The sequence below is a fragment of the Centropristis striata genome, chromosome 16 (genome assembly GCF_030273125.1).
Source record: "Centropristis striata isolate RG_2023a ecotype Rhode Island chromosome 16, C.striata_1.0, whole genome shotgun sequence".
Classification (NCBI taxonomy): Eukaryota; Metazoa; Chordata; class Actinopteri; order Perciformes; family Serranidae; genus Centropristis; species Centropristis striata.
This window is the reverse complement of record NC_081532.1, coordinates 23,393,347-23,417,659: the sequence shown is the minus strand read 5'-3', so window position 1 is coordinate 23,417,659 and position 24,313 is coordinate 23,393,347. Positions and strand designations below refer to the sequence as shown.

Sequence of the window (24,313 nt, the reverse complement as noted above, 5' to 3'; positions counted from 1 at the left end):
TCTGGCGGCAGTTTAATTTAATAAGTGTCACTGTGCCAAGACCATAAGACTTAAGGCAATGTAATTCATAGAGGTGGTATAGACTGGCCCCTGTAACGCACAAACCCTGACGGCAGCATGCCCCAACACGCGTGTACTGCGAGGGCCCGTTCAGTACTGCGCGCAGTCCTAGTTTTTATTAGGGCCCGAGCAGGCAACGACCTGCGAGGTCCCTATTGTATTTCGAATGATTATTTATTTTTTTTTTTTTTATTCTCGTGACGAAATGATCGCATTTTTCACTGCCTGAACATATCCCAAAACTCATGAAACTTTAAATATAAGTCACACATGGTGAAAAATTTTATAATGTATTGTCATCTTGAATTTCCACCACTAGGTGGCGCTATAATAAAGGACAGTGCGTTTTGGCTAATAACTCCCACATACTTTATCGCACATTCAAAAAACTTATATCCACGCGTTCACTGAGTTGTGCTGAATCTCGTGATATAAGCCACGCCCATTTTCGCCTACCGTTTTTTTTCGCAAATTCGCGAAATGTCGCAAACCTACTTTTTCGAACTCCTCCTAGGCAATTTCATCATTTTGCGCCAAACTTTGCACACAGCATCTATGGAACCTCATAACAAAAAGTTATTAAAAGAATTTTGATTACCCAAAGAATACTCAAGTTATTAAATAACAACTTCCTGCAGGTGGCGCTATTATCAACACAAAACACAAAGTGTTGCATATCTCCACATTGGTGTGTCTGAATGACATGAAACTCAGGTTACTATTTCCCCATGAGCCCCTGAGGCTCGTTGCAAAATTTTGGCCGATGACCACTAGGTGGCGCTCTTTAAATTGAAGTATTTTATATCTGCAAATCGGTTGGTTGGATTAACACCAAACTTGGTATACTTATTGTCAATGCCCTCCTGAGGTTAACCCTTGAAGATTTTATTGATCGGCCCCTAGGTGGCGCTCTGGCGGCAGTTTAATTTAATCAGTGCCACTGTGCCCAAACCATAAGACTTAAGGCAATGAAATTCATAGGGGTGGTATAGACTGGCCCCTGTAACGCACAAACCCTGACGGCAGCATGCCCCGACACGCGTGTCCTGCGAGGGCCCGTTCAGTACTGCGCGCAGTCCTAGTTATTATTATTCTTCTTCCCAAATGATCGCATATTTCACTGCCTGAACATACCCCAAAACTCATGAAACTTTAAATATAAGTCAGACATGGTGAAAAATTTTATAATCTATTGTCATCCTGAATTTTCACCACTAGGTGGCGCTATAATAAAGGAAAGTGCGTTTTGGCTAATAACTTCCACATACTTTATCGCACATTCAAAAAACTTATACCCACGCGTTCACTGAGTCGTGCTGAATCTCGTGATATAGGCCACTCCCATTTTCGCCTACCGTTTTTTTTCGCAAATTCGCGAAATGTCGCAAACCTACTTTTTCGAACTCCTCCTAGGCAATTTCATCGTTTTGCACCAAACTTTGCACAGAGCATCTATGGACCCTCATGACAAAAAGTTATTAAAAGAATTTTGATTACCCAAAGAATACTCCAGTTATTTCATAACAACTTCCTGCAGGTGGCGCTATTTTCAACACAAAACACGAAATGTTGCATATCTCCTCATTGGTGTGTCTGAATGACATGAAACTCAGGTGACTACTTCCCCATGAGCCCCTGAGGCTCTCTGCAAAATTTTGGACGATTACCACTAGGTGGCGCTCTTTAAATTGAAGTATTTTATATCTCCAAATCCGTTGGTTGGATTAACACCAAACTTGGTATACTTATTGTCAATGCCCTCCTGAAGATAACCCTTAAAGATTTTATTGATCGGCCCCTAGGTGGCGCTCTGGCGGCAGTTTAATTTAATAAGTGTCACTGTGCCCAGACCATAAGACTTAAGGCAATGAAATTCATAGGGGTGGTATAGACTGGCCCCTGTAACGCACACACCCCAACAGCAGCATGCCCCGACACGCGTGTACTGCGAGGGCCCGTTCAGTACTGCGCGCAGTCCTAGTTTTTATTATTCTTCTTCCCAAATGATCGCATATTTCACTGCCTGAACATACCCCAAAACTCATGAAACTTTAAATATAAGTCACACCTGGCGAAAAATTTTATAATCTATTGTCATCCTGAATTTTCACCACTAGGTGGCGCTATAATAATGGAAAGTGCATTTTGGCTAATAACTCCCACATACTTCATCGCACATTCAAAAAACTTATATCCACGCGTTCACTGAGTTGTGCTGAATCTCGTGATATAGGCCACGCCCATTTTCGCCAACCGTTTTTTTTCGCAAATTCGCTAAATGTCACAAACCTACTTTTTCGAACTCCTCCTAGGCAATTTCATCGTTTTGCACCAAACTTTGCACACAGCATCTATGGACCCTCATGACAAAAAGTTATTAAAAGAATTTTGATTACCCAAAGAATACTCAAGTTATTAAATAACAACTTCCTGCAGGTGGCGCTATTTACAACACAAAACACAAAGTGTTGCATATCTCCACATTGGTGTGTCTGAATGACATGAAACTCAGGTTACTACTTCCCCATGAGCCCCTGAGGCTCGCTGCAAAATTTTGGCCGATGACCACTAGGTGGCGCTCTTTAAATTGATGTATTTTATATCTCCACATCGGTTGGTCGGATTAACACCAAACTTGGTATACTTATTGTCAATGCCCTCCTGAGGATAACCCGTGAAGATTTTATTGATCGGCCCCTAGGTGGCGCTCTGGCGGCAGTTTAATTTAATAAGTGCCACTGTGCCCAGACCATAAGACTGAAGGCAATGAAATTCATAGGGGTGGTATAGACTGGTCCCTGTAACGCACACACCCCGACGGCAGCATGCCCCGACACGCGTGTACTGCAAGGGCCCGTTCAGTACTGCGCGCAGTCCTAGTTTATTATTATTATTATTATTATTTTTAGGGCCCGAGCAGGCAACGACCTGCGAGGTCCCTATTGTATTTCGAATGATTATTCTTTTTATTTTTAGGGCCCGAGCAGGCAACGACCTGCGAGGTCCCTATTGTATTTCGAATGTTTATTTATTAGGGCCCGAGCAGGCAACGACCTGCGAGGTCCCTATTGTATTTCGAATGATTATTTATTTTTATTAGGGCCCGAGCAGGCAACGACCTGCGAGGTCCCTATTGTATTTCGAATGATTATTTATTTTTATTTTTAGGGCCCGAGCAGGCAACGACCTGCGAGGTCCCTATTGTATTTCGAATGTTTATTTATTATTAGGGCCCGAGCAGGCAACGACCTGCGAGGTCCCTATTGTATTTCGAATGATTATTAGGGCCCGAGCAGGAACGACCTGCGAGGTCCCTATTGTATTTCGAATGATTATTTATTATTATTAGGGCCCGAGCAGGCAACGACCTGCGAGGTCCCTATTGTATTTCGAATGATTATTTATTATTTTTTTTTTTATTCTTCTTCCCAAATGATCGCATATTTCACTGCCTGAACATACCCCAAAACTCATGAAACTTTGAATATAAGTCACACCTGGCGAAAAATTTTATAATCTATTGTCATCCTGAATTTCCACCACTAGGTGGCGCTATAATAAAGGAAAGCGCGTTTTGGCTAATAACTCCCACATACTTTGTCGCACATTCAAAAAACGTATATCCACGCGTTCACTGAGTTGTACTGAATCTCGTGATATAGGCCACGCCCATTTTCGCCTACCGTTTTTTTTCGCAAATTCGCAAAATGTCGCAAACCTACTTTTTCGAACTCCTCCTAGGCAATTTCATCATTTTGCACCAAACTTTGCACACAGCATCTATGGACCCTCATGACAAAAAGTTATTAAAAGAATTTTGATTACCCAAAGAATACTCAAGTTATTAAGTAACAACTTCCTGCAGGTGGCGCTATTATCAACACAAAACACAAAGTGTTGCATATCTCCACATTGGTGTGTCTGAATGACATGAAACTCAGGTTACTACTTCCCCATGAGCCACTGAGGCTCTCTGCAAAATTCTGGCCGATTACCACTAGGTGTCGCTCTTTAAATTGAAGTATTTTATATCTCTACATCGGTTGGTCGGATTAACACCAAACTTGGTATACTTATTGTCAATGCCCTCCTGAGGATAACCCTTGAAGGTGTTATTGATCGGCCCCTAGGTGGCGCTCTGGCGGCAGTTTATTTTAATAAGTGCCACTGTGCCCAGACCATAAGACTTAAGGCAATGAAATTCATAGGGGTGGTATAGACTGGTCCCTGTAACGCACAAACCCCGACGGCAGCATGCCCCGACACGCGTGTACTGCGAGGGCCCGTTCAGTACTGCGCGCAGTCCTAGTTATTATTATTTTTATTCTTTGTCCAAAATGATCGCATATTTCACTGCCTGAACATACCCCAAAACTCATGAAACTTTAAATATAAATCACACATGGTGAAAAATTTTATAATCTATTGTCATCCTGAATTTCCACCACTAGGTGGCGCTATAATAAAGGAAAGTGCGTTTTGGCTAATAACTCCCACATACTTTATCGCACATTCAAAAAACTCATATCCACGCGTTCACTGAGTTGTGCTGAATCTCGTGATATAAGCCACTCCCATTTTCGCCTAGAGTTTTTTTTCGCAAATTCGCGAAATGTCGCAAACCTACTTTTTCGAACTCCTCCTAGGCAATTTCATCGTTTTGCACCAAACTTTGCACACAGCATCTATGGACCCTCATGACAAAAAGTTATTAAAAGAATTTTGATTACCCAAAGAATACTCAAGTTATTAAATAACAACTTCCTGTAGGTGGCGCTATTATCAACACAAAACACAAAGTGTTGCATATCTCCACATTGGTGTGTCTGAATGACATGAAACTCAGGTTACTACTTCCCCATGAGCCCCTGAGGCTCGCTGCAAAATTTTGGGCGATTACCACTAGGTGGCGCTCTTTAAATTGAAGTATTTTATATCTCCAAATCGGTTGGTCGGATTAACACCAAACTTGGTATACTTATTGTCAATGCCCTCCTGAGGATAACCCTTGAAGGTTTTATTGATCGGCCCTTAGGTGGTGCTCTGGCGGCAGTTTAATTTAATGAGTCCCACTGTGCCCAGACCAAAAGACTTAAGGCAATGAAATTCATAGGGGTGGTATAGACTGGTCCTTGTAACGCACAAACCCCGACGGCAGCATGCCCCGACACGCGTGTACTGCGAGGGCCCGTTCAGTACTGCGCGCAGTCCTAGTTCTTTTTATTTTTATTATTTTTATTTTTCTTCCCCCCAAATGATCGCATTTTTCAATGCCTGAACATACCCCAAAACTCACGAAACTTTAAATATAAGTCATACCTGGCGAAAAATTTTATAATCTATTGTCATCCTGAATTTTCACCACTAGGTGGCGCTACAATAAAGGAAAGTGCCTTTTGGCTAATAACTCCCACATACTTTATCGCACATTCAAAAAACTTATATCCACGCGTTCAGTGAGTTGTGCTGAATCTCGTGATATAAGCCACGCCCATTTTCGCCTGGAGTTTTTTTCCGCAAATTCGCGAAATGTCGCAAACCTACTTTTTCGAACTCCTCCTAGGCAATTTCATCGTTTTGCACCAAACTTTGCACAGAGCATCTATGGACCCTCATGACAAAAAGTTATTAAAAGAATTTTGATTACCCAAAGAATACTCCAGTTATTAAATAACAACTTCCTGCAGGTGGCGCTATTTTCAACACAAAACACGAAATGTTGCATATCTCCTCATTGGTGTGTCTGAATGACATGAAACTCAGGTTACTACTTCCCCATCAGCCCCTGAGGCTTGCTGCAAAATTTTGGACGATTACCACTAGGTGGCGCTCTTTAAATTGAAGTATTTTATATCTCCAAATCTGTTGGTTGGATTAACACCAAACTTGGTATACTCATTGTCAATGCCCTCCTGAGGATAACCCTTGAAGATTTTATTGATCGTTCCCTAGGTGGCGCTCTGGCGGCAGTTTAATTTAATAAGTGCTACTGTGCCCAGACCAAAGACTTAAGGCAATGGAATTCATAGGGGTGGTATAGACTGGCCCCTGTAACGCACACACCCTGACGGCAGCATGCCCCGACACGCGTGTACTGCGAGGGCCCGTTCAGTACTGCGCGCAGTCCTAGTTATTATTATTCTTCTTCCCAAATGATCGCATATTTCACGCCTGAACATACCCCAAAACTCATGAAACTTTAAATATAAGTCACACCTGGCGAAAAATTTTATAATCTATTGTCATGCTGAATTTCCACCACTAGGTGGCGCTATAATAAAGGAAAGTGCGTTTTGGCTAATAACTCCCACATACTTTATCGCACATTCAAAAAAATTATATCCACGCGTTCACTGAGTTGTGCTGAATCTCGTGATATAAGCCACTCCCATTTTCGCCTGGAGTTTTTTTTCGCAAATTCGCGAAAAGTCGCAAACCTACTTTTTCGAACTCCTCCTAGACAATTTCATCGTTTTGCACCAAACTTTGCACACAGCATCTATGGACCCTCATGACAAAAAGTTATTAAAAGAATTTTGATTACCCAAATGATACTCAAGTTATTAAATAACAACTTCCTGCAGGTGGCGCTATTTTCAACACAAAACACAAAGTGTTGCATATCTCCACATTGGTGTGTCTGAATAACATGAAACTCAAGATCCTACTACCCCATGAGCCCCTGAGGCTTGCTGCAAAATTTTGGGCGATGACCACTAGGTGGCGGTCTTTAAATTGATGTATTTTATATCTCCACATCGGTTGGTCGGATTAACACCAAATTTGGTTTACTTATTGTCAATGCCCTCCTGAGGATAACCCGTGAAGATTTTATTGATCGGCCCCTAGGTGGCGCTCTGGCGGCAGTTTAATTTAATAAGTGCCACTGTGCCCAGACCATAAGACTTAAGGCAATGAAATTCATAGGGGTGGTATAGACTGGCCCCTGTAACGCACAGACCCCGACTGCAGCATGCCCCAACACGCGTGTACTGCGAGGGCCCGTTCAGTACTGCGCGCAGTCCTAGTTAGGGCCCGAGCAGGCAACGACCTGCGAGGTCCCTATTGTATTTCGAATGATTATTTATTATTTATTTTTTTTTTATTATTATTCTTCTTCCCAAATGATTGCATATTTCACTGCCTGAACATACCCCAAAACTCATGAAACTTTAAATATAAGTCACACATGGTGAAAAATTTTATAATCTATTGTCATCCTGAATTTCCACCACTAGGTGGCGCTATAATAAAGGAAAGTGCGTTTAGGCTAATAACTTCCACATACTTTATCGCACATTCAAAAAACTTATATCCACGCGTTCACTGAGTTGTGCTGAATCTCGTGATATAGGCCACTCCCATTTTCGCCTACCGTTTTTTTTCGCAAATTCGCGAAATGTCGCAAACCTACTTTTTCGAACTCCTCCTAGGCAATTTCATCGTTTTGCACCAAACTTTGCACACAGCATCTATGGACCCTCATGACAAAAAGTTATTAAAAGAATTTTGATTACCCAAAGAATACTCAAGTTATTTAATAACAACTTCCTGCAGGTGGCGCTATTTTCAACACAAAACACAAAGTGTTGCATATCTCCACATTGGTGTGTCTGAATGACATGAAACTCAGGTTACTACTTCCCCATGAGCCCTTGAGGCCCGCTGCAAAATTTTGTGCGATAAACACTAGGTGGCGCTCTTTAAATTGAAGTATTTTATATCTCCACATCGGTTGGTCGGATTAACACCAAACTTGATATACTTATTGTCAATGCCCTCCTGAGGATAACCCTTGAAGATTTTATTGATTGGCCCCTAGGTGGCGCTCTGGCGGCACTTTAATTTAATAAGTGCCACTGTGCCCAGACCATAAGACTTAAGGCAGTGAAATTCATAGGGGTGGTATAGACTGGCCCCTGTAACGCACACACCCCAACGGCTGCATGCCCCGACACGCGTGTACTGCGAGGGCCCGTTCAGTACTGCGCGCAGTCCTAGTTATTAGGGCCCGAGCAGGCAACGACCTGCGAGGTCCCTATTGTATTTCTAATGATTATTCTTTTTATTATTTTTCTTCCCCCCAAATGATCGCATATTTCACTGCCTGAACATACCCCAAAACTCATGAAACTTTAAATATAAGTCACACATGGTGAAAAATTTTATAATCTATTGTCAACCTGATTTTTCGCCACTAGGTGGCGCTAGAATAAAGGAAAGTGCGTTTTGGCTAATAACTCCCACATACTTTATCGCACATTCAAAAAACTTATATCCACGCGTTCACTGAGTTGTGCTGAATCTCGTGATATAAGCCACTCCCATTTTCGCCTGGAGTTTTTTTTCGTTAATTCGCGAAATGTCGCAAACCTACTTTTTCGAACTCCTCCTAGGCAATTTCATCGTTTTGCACCAAACTTTGCACACAGCATCTATGGACCCTCATACCAAAAAGTTATTAAAAGAATTTTGATTACCCAAAGAATACTCAAGTTATTAAATAACAACTTCCTGCAGGTGGCGCTATTTTCAACACAAAACACGAAGTGTTGCATATCTCCACATTGGTGTGTCTGAATGACATGAAACTCAGGTTACTACTTCCCCATGAGCCCCTGAGGCTCTGTGCAAAATTTTGCGCGATGACCACTAGGTGGCGCTCTTTAAATTGAAGTATTTTATATCTCCACATCGGTTCGTCGGATTAACACCAAACTTGGTATACTTATTGTCAAAGCCCTCCTGAGGATAACCCTTGAAGATTTTATTGATCGGCCCCTAGGTGGCGCTCTGGCGGCAGTTTAATTTGATAAGTTCCACTGTGCCCAGACCACAAGACTTAAGGCAATGAAATTCATAGGGGTGGTGTAGACTGGCCCCTGTAACGCACACACCCCAACGGCAGCATGCCCCGACACGCGTGTACTGCGAGGGCCCGTTCAGTACTGCGCGCAGTCCTAGTTTTTATTATTCTTCTTCCCAAATGATCGCATATTTCACTGCCTGAACATACCCCAAAACTCATGAAACTTTAAATATAAGTCACACATGGTGAAAAATTTTATAATCTATTGTCATCCTGAATTTCCACCACTAGGTGGCGCTATAATAAAGGAAAGTGCGTTTTGGCTAATAACTCCCACATACTTTATCGCACATTCAAAAAACTTATATCCACGCGTTCACTGAGTTGTGCTGAATCTCGTGATATAAGCCACTCCCATTTTCGCCTGGAGTTTTTTTTCGCAAATTCGCGAAATGTCGCAAACCTACTTTTTCGAACTCCTCCTAGGCAATTTCATCGTTTTGCACCAAACTTTGCACACAGCATCTATGGACCCTCATACCAAAAAGTTATTAAAAGAATTTTGATTACCCAAAGAATACTCAAGTTATTAAATAACAACTTCCTGCAGGTGGCGCTATTTTCAACACAAAACACGAAGTGTTGCATATCTCCACATTGGTGTGTCTGAATGACATGAAACTCAGGTTCCTACTTCCCCATGAGCCCCTGAGGCTCTGTGCAAAATTTTGCGCGATGACCACTAGGTGGCGCTCTTTAAATTGAAGTATTTTATATCTCCATATCGGTTCGTCGGATTAACACCAAACTTGGTATACTTATTGTCAAAGCCCTCCTGAGGATAACCCTTGAAGATTTTATTGATCAGCCCCTAGGTGGCGCTCTGGCGGCAGTTTAATTTAATAAGTTCCACTGTGCCCAGACCACAAGACTTAAGGCAATGAAATTCATAGAGATGGTATAGACTGGCCCCTGTAACGCACAAACCCCGACGGCTGCATGCCCCGACACGCGTGTACTGCGAGGGCCCGTTCAGTACTGCGCGCAGTCCTAGTTTTTATTATTCTTCTTCCCAAATGATCGCATATTTCACTGCCTGAACATACCCCAAAACTCATGAAACTTTAAATATAAGTCACACCTGGTGAAAAATTTTATAATCTATTGTCATCCTGAATTTCCACCACAAGGTGGCGCTATAATAAAGGAAAGCGCGTTTAGGCTAATAACTCCCACATTCTTTATCGCACATTCAAAAAACTTATATCCACGCGTTCACTGAGTTGTGCTGAATCTCGTGATATAGGCCACTCCCATTTTCGCCTACCGTTTTTTTTCGCAAATTCACGAAATGTCGCGAACCTACTTTTTCGAACTCCTCCTAGGCAATTTCATCGTTCTGCACCAAACTTTGCACACAGCATCTATGGACCCTCATAGCAAAAAGTTATTAAAAGAATTTTGATTACCCAAAGAATACTCAAGTTATTAAATAACAACTTCCTGCAGGTGGCGCTATTATCAACACAAAACACAAAGTGTTGCATATCTCCACATTGGTGTGTCTGAATGACATGAAACTCAGGTTACTACTTCCCCATGAGCCCCTGAGGCTCTGTGCAAAATTTTGCGCGATGACCACTAGGTGGCGCTCTTTAAATTGAAGTATTTTATATCTCCACATCGGTTCGTCGGATTAACACCAAACTTGGTATACTTATTGTCAAAGCCCTCCTGAGGATAACCCTTGAAGATTTTATTGATCGGCCCCTAGGTGGCGCTCTGGCGGCAGTTTAATTTAATAAGTTCCACTGTGCCCAGACCACAAGACTTAAGGCAATGAAATTCATAGAGATGGTATAGACTGGCCCCTGTAACGCACAAACCCCGACGGCTGCATGCCCCGACACGCGTGTACTGCGAGGGCCCGTTCAGTACTGCGCGCAGTCCTAGTTAGGGACCGAGCACTAACGGTGCGAGGACCCTATTGAAATTGGTCCGTTTCTTATTATTATACTTTTTCTTCCTAATAGTAAATCGCCTTTTTGGGGGCTTTATCATATTCAAAAACTCACCATTTTTGGAATATACATAAATCTCAGCTGAAATTTACATATTCTAGTGGTCGCGGGAATGGGCGTGGCAAAATGACTCTACAGCGCCCCCTTGAAAGTCAAGAAAATTCAGCCCCTCGCACAGGAATGTCGTAGAGACACGAAATTTGGTACATACATGTATCATGGCCAGACGCACCAAAAAGTCTCAAGAAACCATACCCTAAAACGTACAGGAAGTCGGCCATCTTGAATCGAAAATGGCATTTCCTGCTGTTTTTGCCTGTTTTTGCCCATTTCCATGCCGCATACTTTAACGAACTCCTCCTACAGATTTCATCCAATTCTCTTCAAACTTGGTCAGTACCCTCACAAGGCCTTTGGGATCAAATGTTGTATAAAGCTTTACCGCCGCTCACACTATGTGGGCGTGGCATGGCGGCAAAATATGGCGTCTCGCCATAAAACACGAGATCGTTATAACTTTGCAATTCTTTGTCCGATCTGGTCCAAACTTCTCATGCTTCATCAGAGTCCAGCCCTTAACACTTCTACATAACAATATTTCATGAAGCCCCGCCCATTATGCTTTATCCACGCCCCCTTTCATAAAATGACCACCTTGCATACTTTACATAACTCCTCCATCAGATTTAATCCCATTCACTTCAAACTTGGTCAGTACCATCACAAGGCTTTGGGGAACACAACTTATCAACACCTTTACTGACCTTCACAATATGTGGGCGTGGCATGGCGGCAAAATATGGCGTCTCGCCATGACGCACAAGACTGTATAACTTGACCATACATTGTCCAATCTGTCCCAAATTTCACATACGTGATTAGGGTCCAGCCCGGGACACACCCACGGGTCAATAGTGACACACAGTCATAGCGCCCCCTGCTGGCTTCAGGAAGTAACTTGTTTTATACCTCCCACGAGCACAGTGGTAGGAGACACGCCATTTGGGACGCATAGGGACTGAGCCCACATCGCCGCGCCCTACGTGCCCTCCCTCGACGTGCCCTCCCCCGACGGCTCCACTCTGCGAGGGCCCGTTCAGTACTGCTTGCAGTCCTAGTTTTTATTATTCTTCTTCCCAAATGATCGCATATTTCACTGCCTGAACATACCCCAAAACTCATGAAACTTTAAATATAAGTCACACCTGGTGAAAAATTTTATAATCTATTGTCATCCTGAATTTCCACCACAAGGTGGCGCTATAATAAAGGAAAGCGCGTTTAGGCTAATAACTCCCACATTCTTTATCGCACATTCAAAAAACTTATATCCACGCGTTCACTGAGTTGTGCTGAATCTCGTGATATAGGCCACTCCCATTTTCGCCTACCGTTTTTTTTCGCAAATTCACGAAATGTCGCGAACCTACTTTTTCGAACTCCTCCTAGGCAATTTCATCGTTCTGCACCAAACTTTGCACACAGCATCTATGGACCCTCATAGCAAAAAGTTATTAAAAGAATTTTGATTACCCAAAGAATACTCAAGTTATTAAATAACAACTTCCTGCAGGTGGCGCTATTATCAACACAAAACACAAAGTGTTGCATATCTCCACATTGGTGTGTCTGAATGACATGAAACTCAGGTTCCTACTTCCCCATGAGCCCCTGAGACTCTGTGCAAAATTTTGGCCGATTACCCCTAGGTGGCGCTCTTTAAATTGAAGTATTTTATATCTCCAAATTGGTTGGTCAGATTAACACCAAACTTGGTAGACTTATTGTCAATGCCCTCCTGAGGATAACCCTTGAAGATTTTATTGATCGGCCCCTAGGTGGCGCTCTGGCGGCAGTTTAATTTAATGAGTGCCACTGTGCCAAGACCATAAGACTTAAGGCAATGAAAGTCATAGGGGTGGTATAGACTGGCCCCTGTAACGCACAAACCCAGACGGAAGCATGCCCCGACACGCGTGGACTGCGAGGGCCCGTTCAGTACTGCGCGCAGTCCTAGTTATTATTAGGGCCCGAGCAGGCAACGACCTGCGAGGTCCCTATTGTATTTCTAATGATTATTCTTTTTATTATTTTTCTCGTACCCAAATGATCGCATATTTCACTGCCTGAACATACCCCAAAACTCATGAAACTTTAAATATAAGTCACACCTGGCGAAAAATTTTATAAATTATTGCCATCCTGAATTTCCACCACTAGGTGGCGCTATAATAAAGGAAAGTGCGTTTTGGCTAATAACTCCCACATACTTTATCGCACATTCAAAAAACTTATATCCACGCGTTCACTGAGTTGTGCTGAATCTCGTGATATAAGCCACGCCCATTTTCGCCTGTAGTTTTTTTTCGCAAATGCGCGAAATGTCGCACACCTACTTTTTCGAACTCCTCCTAGGCAATTTCATCGTTTTGCACCAAACTTTGCACACAGCATCTATGGACCCTCATGACAAAAAGTTATTAAAAGAATTTTGATTACCCAAAGAATACTCAAGTTATTAAATAACAACTTCCTGCAGGTGGCGCTATTTTCAACACAAAACACGAATTGTTGCATATCTCCACATTGGTGTGTCTGAATGACATGAAACTCAGGTTACTACTTCCCCATGAGCCCCTGAGGCTCGCTGCAAAATTTTGGCCGATGACCACTAGGTGGCGCTCTTTAAATTGAAGTATTTTATATCTCCAAATCGGTTGGTCGGATTAACACCAAACTTGGTATACTTATTGTCAATGCCCTCCTGAGGATAACCCTTGAAGATTTTATTGATCGGCCCCTAGGTGGCGCTCTGGCGGCAGTTTAATTTAATAAATGCCACTGTGCCCAGACCATAAGACTTAAGGCAATGAAATTCATAGGGGTGGTATAGACTGGCCCCTGTAACGCACAAACCCCGACGGAAGCATGCCCCGACACGCGTGGACTGCGAGGGCCCGTTCAGTACTGCGCGCAGTCCTAGTTATTAGGGACCGAGCACTAACGGTGCAAGGACCCTATTGTAATTGGTCCGTTTTTTATTATTATTATTATTATTATTATTATTATTATTCTTCTCCCAAATGAATTGCCTTTTTGGGGGCTTTATCATATTCAAAAAGTCACCAAATTTGGAATATACATGAATCAGATTTGAAATTTACGTATTCTGGTATTTGCGGGAATGGACCTTGCAAAATGACTCACTAGCGCCCCCTTGAAATTTTCAAAACATCCTCACAATATAGGTTTTTTTCACGTAGACACACGAAATTTGGTACATACGTGTATCATGGGAAGACGCACCAAAAAGCCTCAAGAACCCATACTCGAAAACGTACAGGAAGTCGGCCATCTTGGATTGAATATTGCACTTGTCATCGTTTTTGGCCATTTCCAGGTCGCATACTTTAACGAACTCCTCCTACAGATTTTATCCAATTGACTTCAAACTTGGTCAGTACCATCACAAGGACTTTGGGATCAAAAATTGTATAAATCTTTACCATCGGTCACACTATGTGGGCGTGGCATGGCGGCAAAATATGGCGTCTCGCCATAAAACACGAGATTGTTATAACTTCTCCATTCTTTGTCCCATCTGGTCCAAACTTCTCATGCTTCATCAGAGTCCAGCCCTTAACACTTCTACATAACAATATTTCATAAAGCCCCGCCCCTTATGCTTTATCCACGCCCTCTTTCATAAAATGACCACGTTGCATACTTTACATAACTCCTCCTATAGATTTCACCCCATTGACTTCAAACTTGGCCAGTACCATCACAAGGCCTTGGGGATGAAATGTTGTCTAAATCTTTACCGACCATCACACAATGTGGGCGTGGCATGGCGACAAAATATGGCGTCTCGCCATAACACACGAGACTGCATAACTTGACCATACATTGTCCAATCTGTCCCAAATTTCACACACGTGATTAGAGTCCAGCCCTGAACACACCCACATGTCAATATTGATACACTGTCATAGCGCCCCCCGCTGGCAACAGGAAGTAACCACTTTTACGCCTAGCCCCAGCAGTAGATTTCACATAGACACACGAAATTTGGTACACACGTGCTTCATGTGGAGACGCACCAAAAAGCCTCTTGGACCCATACCCTCAAACGTACAGGAAGTCGGCCATCTTGGATTGAATATCGCACTTGTCATCGTTTTTCGCCATTTCCAGGTCGCATACTTTTACGAACTCCTCCTACAGATTTTATCCAATTGACTTCAAACTTGGTCAGTACCATCACAAGGCCTTTGGGATCAAAAGTTGTATAACGCTTTACTGACGGTCACACTATGTGGGTGTGGCATGGCGGCAAAATATGGCGTCTCGCCATGAAACACGAGACTGTATAACTTGACCATACATTGTCCAATCTGTCCCAAATTTCTCACACATGATGAGAGGCCAGCCCTGGACACACCCACATGTCAATATTGACACACAGTCATAGCGCCCCCTGCTGGCTACAGCAAGTATTATGTTTTACACCTACCCCGAGCACAGTGGTAGGAGACACACCATTTGGGACGCATAGGGACTGAGCCCACAGTGCCGTACCCGATGTGGCCTCCCCCGACGTGCCCTCCCCCGACGGCTCCACTCTGCGAGGGCCCGTTCAGTACTGCGCGCAGTCCTAGTTTTTATTATTAGGGACCGAGCACTAACGGTGCGAGGACCCTATTGTAATTGGTCCGTCTATTCTTATTATTATTATCCTGGAATTGGAATCGCCTTTTTGGGGGCTTTATCATATTCAAAAACTCACCATTTTTGGAATATACATAAATCTCCGCTGAAATTTACATATTCTAGTGGTCCCGGGAATGGGCGTGGCAAAATGACTCAACAGCGCCCCCTTGAAAGTCAAGAAAATTCAGCCCCTCGCACAGGAATGTCGTAGAGACATGCAATTTGGTGCATACATATATCATGACCAGACGCACCAAAAAGTCTCAAGAAGCCATACCCTAAAACGTACAGGAAGTCGGCCATCTTGGATCGAAAATGGCGTTTCCCGCTGTTTTGGGCCATTTCCACGTCGCATACTTTAACGAACTCCTCCTACAGATTTCATCCAATTCTCTTCAAACTTGGACAGTAGCCTCACAAGGCCTTTGGGATCAAAAGTTGTATAAAGCTTTACCGATGGTCACACTATGTGGGCGTGGCATGGCGGCAAAATATGGCGTCTCGCCATAACACACGAGACTGTATAACTTGACCATACATTGTCCAATCTGTCCCAAATTTCACACACGTGATTAGGGTCCAGCCTGGAACACACCCACGTGTCAATATTGACACACAGTCATAGCGCCCCCTGCTGGCAACAGCAAGTAACATCTTTTACGCCTAGCCCCAGCAGTAGGTTTCACGTAGAAACACGAAATTTGGTACACACGTGTTTCATGTGGAGACGCACCAAAAAGCCTCTTGGACCCATACCTAAAACCCTACAGGAAGTCCGCCATCTTCATTTGAATATCGCACTTGTCATCGTTCTTGGCCATTTCCAGGTCACATACTTTAACGAACTCCTCCTACAGATTTTATCCAATTCTCTTCAAACTTGGTCAGCACCATCACAAAGCCTTTGGGATCAAAAGTTGTATAAATCTTTACCGACGGTCACACTATGTGGGCGTGGCATGGCGGCAAAATATGGCGTCTCGCCATGAAACACAACAAACTGTATAACTTGACCATACATTGTCCAATCTGTCCCAAATTTCTCACACATGATGAGGGGCCAGCCCTGGACACACCCACATGTCAATATTGACACACAGTCATAGCGCCCCCAGCTGGCTACAGCAAGTATTATGTTTTACACATACCCCGAGCACAGTGGTAGGAGACACGCCATTTGGGACGCATAGGGACTCCCCCGACGTGCCCTACCCCGACGTGCCCTCCTCCGACGGCTCCACTCTGCGAGGGCCCGTTCAGTACTGCTTGCAGTCCTAGTTTTTATTCTTCTTCCCAAATGATCGCATATTTCACTGCCTGAACATACCCCAAAACTCATGAAACTTTAAATATAAGTCACACATGGTGAAAAATTTTATAATCTATTGTCATCCTGAATTTCCACCACTAGGTGGCGCTATAATAAAGGAAAGTGCGTTTTGGCTAATAACTCCCACATACTTTATCGCACATTCAAAAAACTCATATCCACGCGTTCACTGAGTTGTGCTGAATCTCGTGATATAAGCCACTCCCATTTTCGCCTACCGTTTTTTTTCGCAAATTCGCAAAATGTCGCAAACCTACTTTATCGAACTCCTCCTAGGTAATTTCATCATTCTGCACCAAACTTTGCACACAGCATCTATGGACCCTCATAACAAAAAGTTATTAAAAGAATTTTGATTACCCAAAGAATACTCAAGTTATTAAATAACAACTTCCTGCAGGTGGCGCTATTATCAACACAAAACACAAAGTGTTGCATATCTCCACATTGGTGTGTCTGAATGACATGAAACTCTGGTTCCTACTTCCCCATGAGCCCCTGAGGCTCTGGGCAAAATTTTGGGCGACGAGCACTAGGTGGCGCTCTTTAAGTTCAAGTATTTTTTATCTCCAAGTCGGTTGGTTGGATTAACACCAAACTTGGTATACTTATTGTCAATGCCCTCCTGAGGATAACCCTTGAAGGTTTTATTGATCGGCCCCTAGGTGGCGCGCTGGCGGCAGTTTAATTTAATAAATGCCACTGTGCCCAGACCATAAGACTTAAGGCAATGAAATTCATAGGGGTGGTATAGACTGGCCCCTGTAACGCACAAACCCCGACGGAAGCATGCCCCGACACGCGTGTACTGCGAGGGCCCGTTCAGTACTGCGCGCAGTCCTAGTTTTTATTCTTCTTCCCAAATGATCGCATATTTCACTGCCTGAACATACCCCAAAACTCATGAAACTTTAAATATAAGTCACACCTGGTGAAAAATTTTATAATCTATTGTCATCCTGAATTTCCACCACTAGGTGGCGCTATAATATAGGAAAGCGCGTTTAGGCTAATAACTCCCACATACTTTATCGCACATTCAAAAAACTTATATCCACGCGTTCACTGGGTTGTGCTGAATCTCGGGATATAGGCCACTCCCATTTTCGCCTAGAGTTTTTTTTCGCAAATTCGCAAAATGTCGCAAACCTACTTTTTCGAACTCCTCCTAGGCAATTTCATCGTTTTGCACCAAACTTTGCACACAGCATCTATGGACCCTCATGACAAAAAGTTATTAAAAGAATTTTGATTACCCAAAGAATACTCAAGTTATTACATAACAACTTCCTGCAGGTGGCGCTATTATCAAGACAAAACACGAAGTGTTGCATATCTCCACATTGGTGTGTCTGAATTACATGAAACTCAGGTTACTACTTCCCCATGAGCCCCTGAGGCTCTGGGCAAAATTTTGGGCGATGACCACAAGGTGGCGCTCTTTAAATTTAAATATTTTATATCTCCAAGTCGGTTGGTCGGATTAACACCAAACGTGGTATACTTATTGTCAATGCCCTCCTGAGGATAACCCTTGAAGGTTTTATTGATCGGCCCCTAGGTGGCGCTCTGGCGGCAGTTTAATTTAATAAGTCCCACTGTGCCCAGACCATAAGACTTAAGGCAATGAAAATCATAGGGGTGGTATAGACTGGTCCCTGTAACGCACAAACTTTGACGGCAGCATGCCCCGACACGCGTGGACTGCGAGGGCCCGTTCAGTACTGCGCGCAGTCCTAGTTTTATGGTTGTTTTTAGATTTCAGGTTTAATGAATCAGATGTTTGATCCTGCAGATCTAAAAAAATGTTATGGATAAAAGAAGTGTTGTAGTGTCTATAGTTATTATTAATCAGTAGAAAATTAATCAGCAACTATTTTGGTAGTTAATAATTGTGTGTGTGTGTATGTGTGTGTGTGTGTTGCAGCTCTGCAGAGTCGTCTGAACTCTCTGGAGGAAAAACTGAACTCATCATCTAAAAGAGACGAACTCAGCTTCATGCGAGGTCATTAATTAATGATTGATGATGTTGATTCACTGTAAAATACTGAATGTGTCTCTGTTGTTCAGTCTGCCTTACTTTTTAATATGTTTTAATATGAAATCTTTTCAGACGAGGTGTCCTCGATGAACCACAGGATGAACTCAGGTGAGCTTCAGGTGCAGGAGCTGATGAAAAACTCTTCAGGTGAGTCAGATGACCCGTGAGTCACATCTCAGTCAATAATATTAGTATTATTCAGTTTTTAATATTTTCAGATCAGACGGGAGTGCTGCAGTCTGTGGAGGGATGAGTGCAGCAGCTGCAGACTCTGAACACAGATGAGATTATCTCGTTAAACATGATCAGAATATAACTGCACACACACATTAACACAGTGAGGAAAACCATCGGGGTATATAAAGACAATAAACAAGAACTTTATCAATTATTAATCCAGACTGAAACTGGAGAGGACCCAGCAGGTTTCCCAGAGGAACTCCTTTATAAACATTACATTACATTACATGTCATTTAGCTGATGCTTTTGTCCAGAGCGACTTACAATAAGTGCATTCAACCTGAGGGTACTAGACTTAGACCACAGAAATCAATAAGTACATAACTTTAAGAGCCAACTGTCATTGCTACAGGAGTGCTATATGTTAAAGAAGAAAAGAAGAGAAAAGAAGAGCATTTTTTATTTTTTTGTTATTAAACTTTTTTTTTTGAAGAAAAACAAAACAGCACATACATGTTTCTCTACATCTTGTAGACATATCAAGTCTTTTCATTAAAACATGAAAATAAATAAAATGGTTTAAAAAACGAAAAGAAATTAAAGAAAAAAAAAATTAAATTAAAAATAAAAATCACATCCTTGCAAAAGCATTTACACTCTATCACAATACTCCTATAAAGACATACTTATACCTAAATTGATAGGCAACTTGAAAATCAGAAAGAAAGAAAAAATAAAGATAATAATGATTATTTCGAAAATCACAATGTACACCTTCCTTCATCCATGTTTTCTTTTGCAAACAGTACCTTATCATGGGGTGATAACATTGATGACAAGAGCAACATCAACTCAAATGATAGTATTAGTAAATTAAATAAAGATGGTTTGCTGCATACATGTATAGCACTGATTAATACTAGTATAGTTATTGAAACAGAAACAAAAAACAGAACCAGATGAGAGGAGTCGAGAACTCGAGAGGGGGTTTATCACTTTAACCATTATATTGCCTCTAAGTTGTTAGATAGTTTGTCCAACTTTCCCAATAACTTTCAAATTTATCTTGTTCAAGCTTAAGAATGAATGTTAGCTTCTCCATTATGAAAATATCCGAAACAACATTGATCCAATCATCGACTGTAGGAGAGTCTTTTGCCAACCATTTCCTTGTGATTGCTTTTTTACTCGTAAATAATAAAATATTATACATATATTTGTTTTCGGGTCCCTTCACAGTGTCTGGTCTTAGCCCCAGACATAATGTCTCAAACCCTGATGGGATCATTATTTTCATGATTTTCATGATTTTCTCCATCATTCAATTTAATTTCTTCCCAATATTTTGAAATGGCCGGGCAGTCCCAAAACACATGAAAATGCGTTGCCTTGCTTTCACCACAGAATCTCCAGCAAGATGTATTTCCTCCTGGAGAAATCCTTTGTGCTGGAACTCTAAAAAACCTAACTACATTTTTCCATGCAAATTCTCTCCAAGACAGAGAAGATGTACTCCTCCACTGTTGTAAAATTATTTTTTCCCATGTTTCCATCTGCATCGTGATGTTACTGTCCTTCTCCCATTTCTCCTTTATATATGCAGTATCCTCCCCTTCTAGCTCTTGCAGCACCTTATATATCCTTGATATGTTGCCACGTCCAGGGTTTGACCTATAGCTCAGTAAAAATATCTTCACTATGCCCAAATTATTTTGTTACAATTCTTCCTTTTTCATTATTTTCTCTAGGTAATGTCGAAGTTGCAAAAATCTATAAAAATCTTGTTTGATTAAACCAAATCGAGTTTTAAGATCCTGGAATTGTTGCAGTGTGCCCCCCTCAAAGAGGTCACTGTGTTTTATTAACCCTTTATCGGCCCACTGTTTAAACCTAACATCCATCCTGTTTGGTAAGAAATCTGAGTCATATCCTATCCATGTTAAGATCCAGTATGGTTCTTTGGCCTTGTTTGCATTGACTATCCTGTGCCAAATCCTAATTGACATTTTAATCCATGGGTTTATGTCTTTTAGATAAGTAATCAACCCACTATCCCCTATAATTGCTTGTGATGGAATATCACTGGATATCTGACATTCTATGTCTTTCCACTTTGCTTTATAGGCAGGATTGCAAATGCTAACCAAAATTTTTATCTGCACAGATTGGTAATAACGGGAGAGCGAGGCCCCCTTTGTCTTTTGCTAGTTGAAGAGTCTTGTAGCGAATTCTTGGCCTCTTCCTCTGCCAAATGAATTGTGATATTAATTTGTCTAATTCCTGAAATTTCCCCCTTTGGAATTTCTGATGGAAAGTTTTGGTACAAATATCGTAATCTGGGCAACAAATTCATTTTTATTGCTTCCACCCTCTGTCCTAATCCTAAAAAGGGAACTAGATTCCACCTAGTCAGATCAGATTTAATATTGGAAAATAGGGGGACGTAGTTCTCTGATATAATCATGTTCAAATATTCACACCTAGATATTTAATTTACTTTGAATCCCAATTGACTTTAAATTCTTCTCTGATAAATTGGCTAGGAGAATAATTAAATGTCAAAATTTGAGATTTGTTGGTGTTTAGTTTATAACCTGATAATAAACCATATTCCCATAAGGTTATGAGCAATTCTGGAAGGGAAGTGGATGGGTGCCCCAAGTATACCAAAATATCATTGGCGAACAGGGTAATTTTGTGTTCTTCTTGAGACACCATGATCCCTTTTATCTTCTCATTCTGCCTTATCCCCTGACTTAAAGGCTCTATTAAGATGGCGAAAAGGATCTGGGACACCGGGCAACCCTGTCGACATCCTCTTTCTAGCTCAAAATTATTTGATAAACCTCCATTAATTTGAATTTTAGCTGTTGGTTTATAATATAAAGATTTTTTTATTTTCACAAAATCATCATGGAACTGAGACCGCTCTAGTGTTTTATATAAAAAAGACCAATCAACAGAGTCAAATGCCTTCTCTGCATCTAACCCTAACAGGACAGCCTCTAAATTGTATTTGTTTATGTGGTTAATTACATGTAGTGTCCTCCTAATGTTGTCCTGTGTTTGCCTCTGTCTTATGAACCCTGTTTGATCCAACTGTATAATATCTGGAAGTATAATTTCTAAGCGTTTTGCTAGAATTGATGTGAAGAGTTGATAATCCTGGTTCAACAAACTAATTGGGCGGTAATAAGAGCAATCCGTCTTATCTTTACCATCTTTCGGTATTACAGTTATGATCGCTTCCCTCCAAGATGGAGGAGTCTCCCCTTTTTTAAGGACCCAATTGAATGTTCTCAGTAACAATGGTGATAAAGATTCATTGAAAGTCTGATACCACTCTGCTGTAAACCCATTGGAACCTGGGGACTTATTAGGTTTGAGTTTCGAGATTGCCTTTTGGAGTTCTTCTATAGTCACATTGGCCACTAAGACTTTATTCTGGTCTTCTGTAATTGTAGTTAAGTGAATCAAGCAGAGATTCAGAAGACTTATCCCCCTTACTGGACATCCGGGCATATAGGTTTTTGTAATATTTTTCAAAACAACCATGAATGTCCTGAAAGTCAAATTTCAATTGTTTGATTGGATCTTTGATTTTATATACTACCCTCTCTGCTTGTTGTTTTCTTAATTTATAAACCAGAATTTTAGCTGATTTACTACCTACTTCATCATACCTCTGTTTCAAAAAGGTTAGCTTCTTCTGAATGTCATCCTCGTAAATTTCTTTAATCTGATTTTTAATTTCCTTAATTTTCCGAGTAATGTCCAATTGGGCAACTTTTTTTATGTCAACCCTTTTTCTAGTTTATCCAATTTTTCCTGTCTGAGCCTCTTTTGTAGAGCCAATTTCGCAATGATTTTCCATCTCAAGACAGCTTTGCCTGCATCCCATACCATACATGGGGACACTTCCCCATTATCATTTTCTGACAGGTATAACTGAATTTCCTTTTTAACTTCTTCCTTCATTTTTCCTTTAAGTACATTTAAATTAAGTCTCCAGTTATTTTAAAAATTTAAATCTAAGTGTGGCAAGTGGAGGGGTGGAAAAGGATCACCGACAACGCCACCTGGGGAGTTTCGCCCCAGGAGATAGTTTATATGAGATGGTTAGAGTTACTATAGGTCTACACAGGTCCGTATACCACAGGCAGAGACGTATTTGGCTAAGTAGAAAATAGTTTATTTTACAATCAATTAAAATATCACTTGAACAGTACTGGCTCGTAATTGCGGAATGAACAGGACTGTGGAGGCTACGGCGGACCAAAATCAAATCAAGGGGAGGGGGATAACTAACCAAAAACACCCGTGACACTGCAAACACACACACTCGCAAGGGGTTCGTGAAGAAAATCCCACCACCAGGGATTGGGTTGCCGCCTGGCCCTCCGTACCTGTCCACAAAAATAAGAAAGCAAGTTATAAAATTGGCCTCCCAGTTAATATGGCCCTTAATTGCTACTTAACACACATACGTACACACAAACACACGCACACACTATACTTTAAGTAATTAAGAAAACAAACAATGAAACAGACCATCAAATAAAGGTAAATAATGTTCCTAACACAACAAACAGTAAATAATGTTCATCAACAAATTAAACAATGAATACAAAATAAATCTTTTCAAGAATGATTAATAAACTAACAAAATCCTTAGAGTAGCAATAGGCCCCGACACCAGCTCTGTGAAGAGCCTTAGTACATTGCTTCACCACAGCTCAGAAGAGCAGAGGAGTCAAAACGGCTTCAGTGAGCCAAAACAGTCAGAGTGAACCAAACGCAGCCAAATCAGCCAAAACAGCTCCAGTAAGCCAAAACAGCAGTGGGTCCAGGAGATGGTGGCTTTAATAGTTTCTGGGCCTCACCAGCAGGATATTACGGAGCGCCGAGAGGTCACGTGGAGACCGCGCCACAACGCCGACAGGCCCCCAGCAGGGCAGCTCAGCCCCGCCCCGTGACTCCAGCAGTCCGCCACACCGTACGCCAAAGGAGAGCGCGCGTCGTTCTGGCGACACGCCAAAGACGCTCCGATGCTGGGCACGCCGCACTGCGCTGAAGGACAGAGCTTGCGTTATGGCAAAACGCTGAAGACGCTCTGGTGCCAGCACGCCACGCGACTTCACCACGCCACAGCCACCAC

At 42.0% G+C, this 24,313-nt stretch overlaps 1 protein-coding gene across 1 annotated transcript in view; it reads left to right on the top strand.

Annotated features, from left to right (window-relative positions):
• LOC131988618 (chromosome partition protein Smc-like) overlaps positions 1–24,313 on the top strand; it is an 83,026-nt gene that overhangs the window by 28,833 nt on the left and 29,880 nt on the right. The window contains exons 2-3 of the mRNA XM_059353770.1: positions 18,861–18,938; positions 19,047–19,121. Of these exons, the coding sequence (XP_059209753.1) occupies positions 18,932–18,938; positions 19,047–19,121 (82 nt within the window). The 5' untranslated portion in view covers positions 18,861–18,931. The remainder of the gene's footprint in view (positions 1–18,860; positions 18,939–19,046; positions 19,122–24,313) is intronic.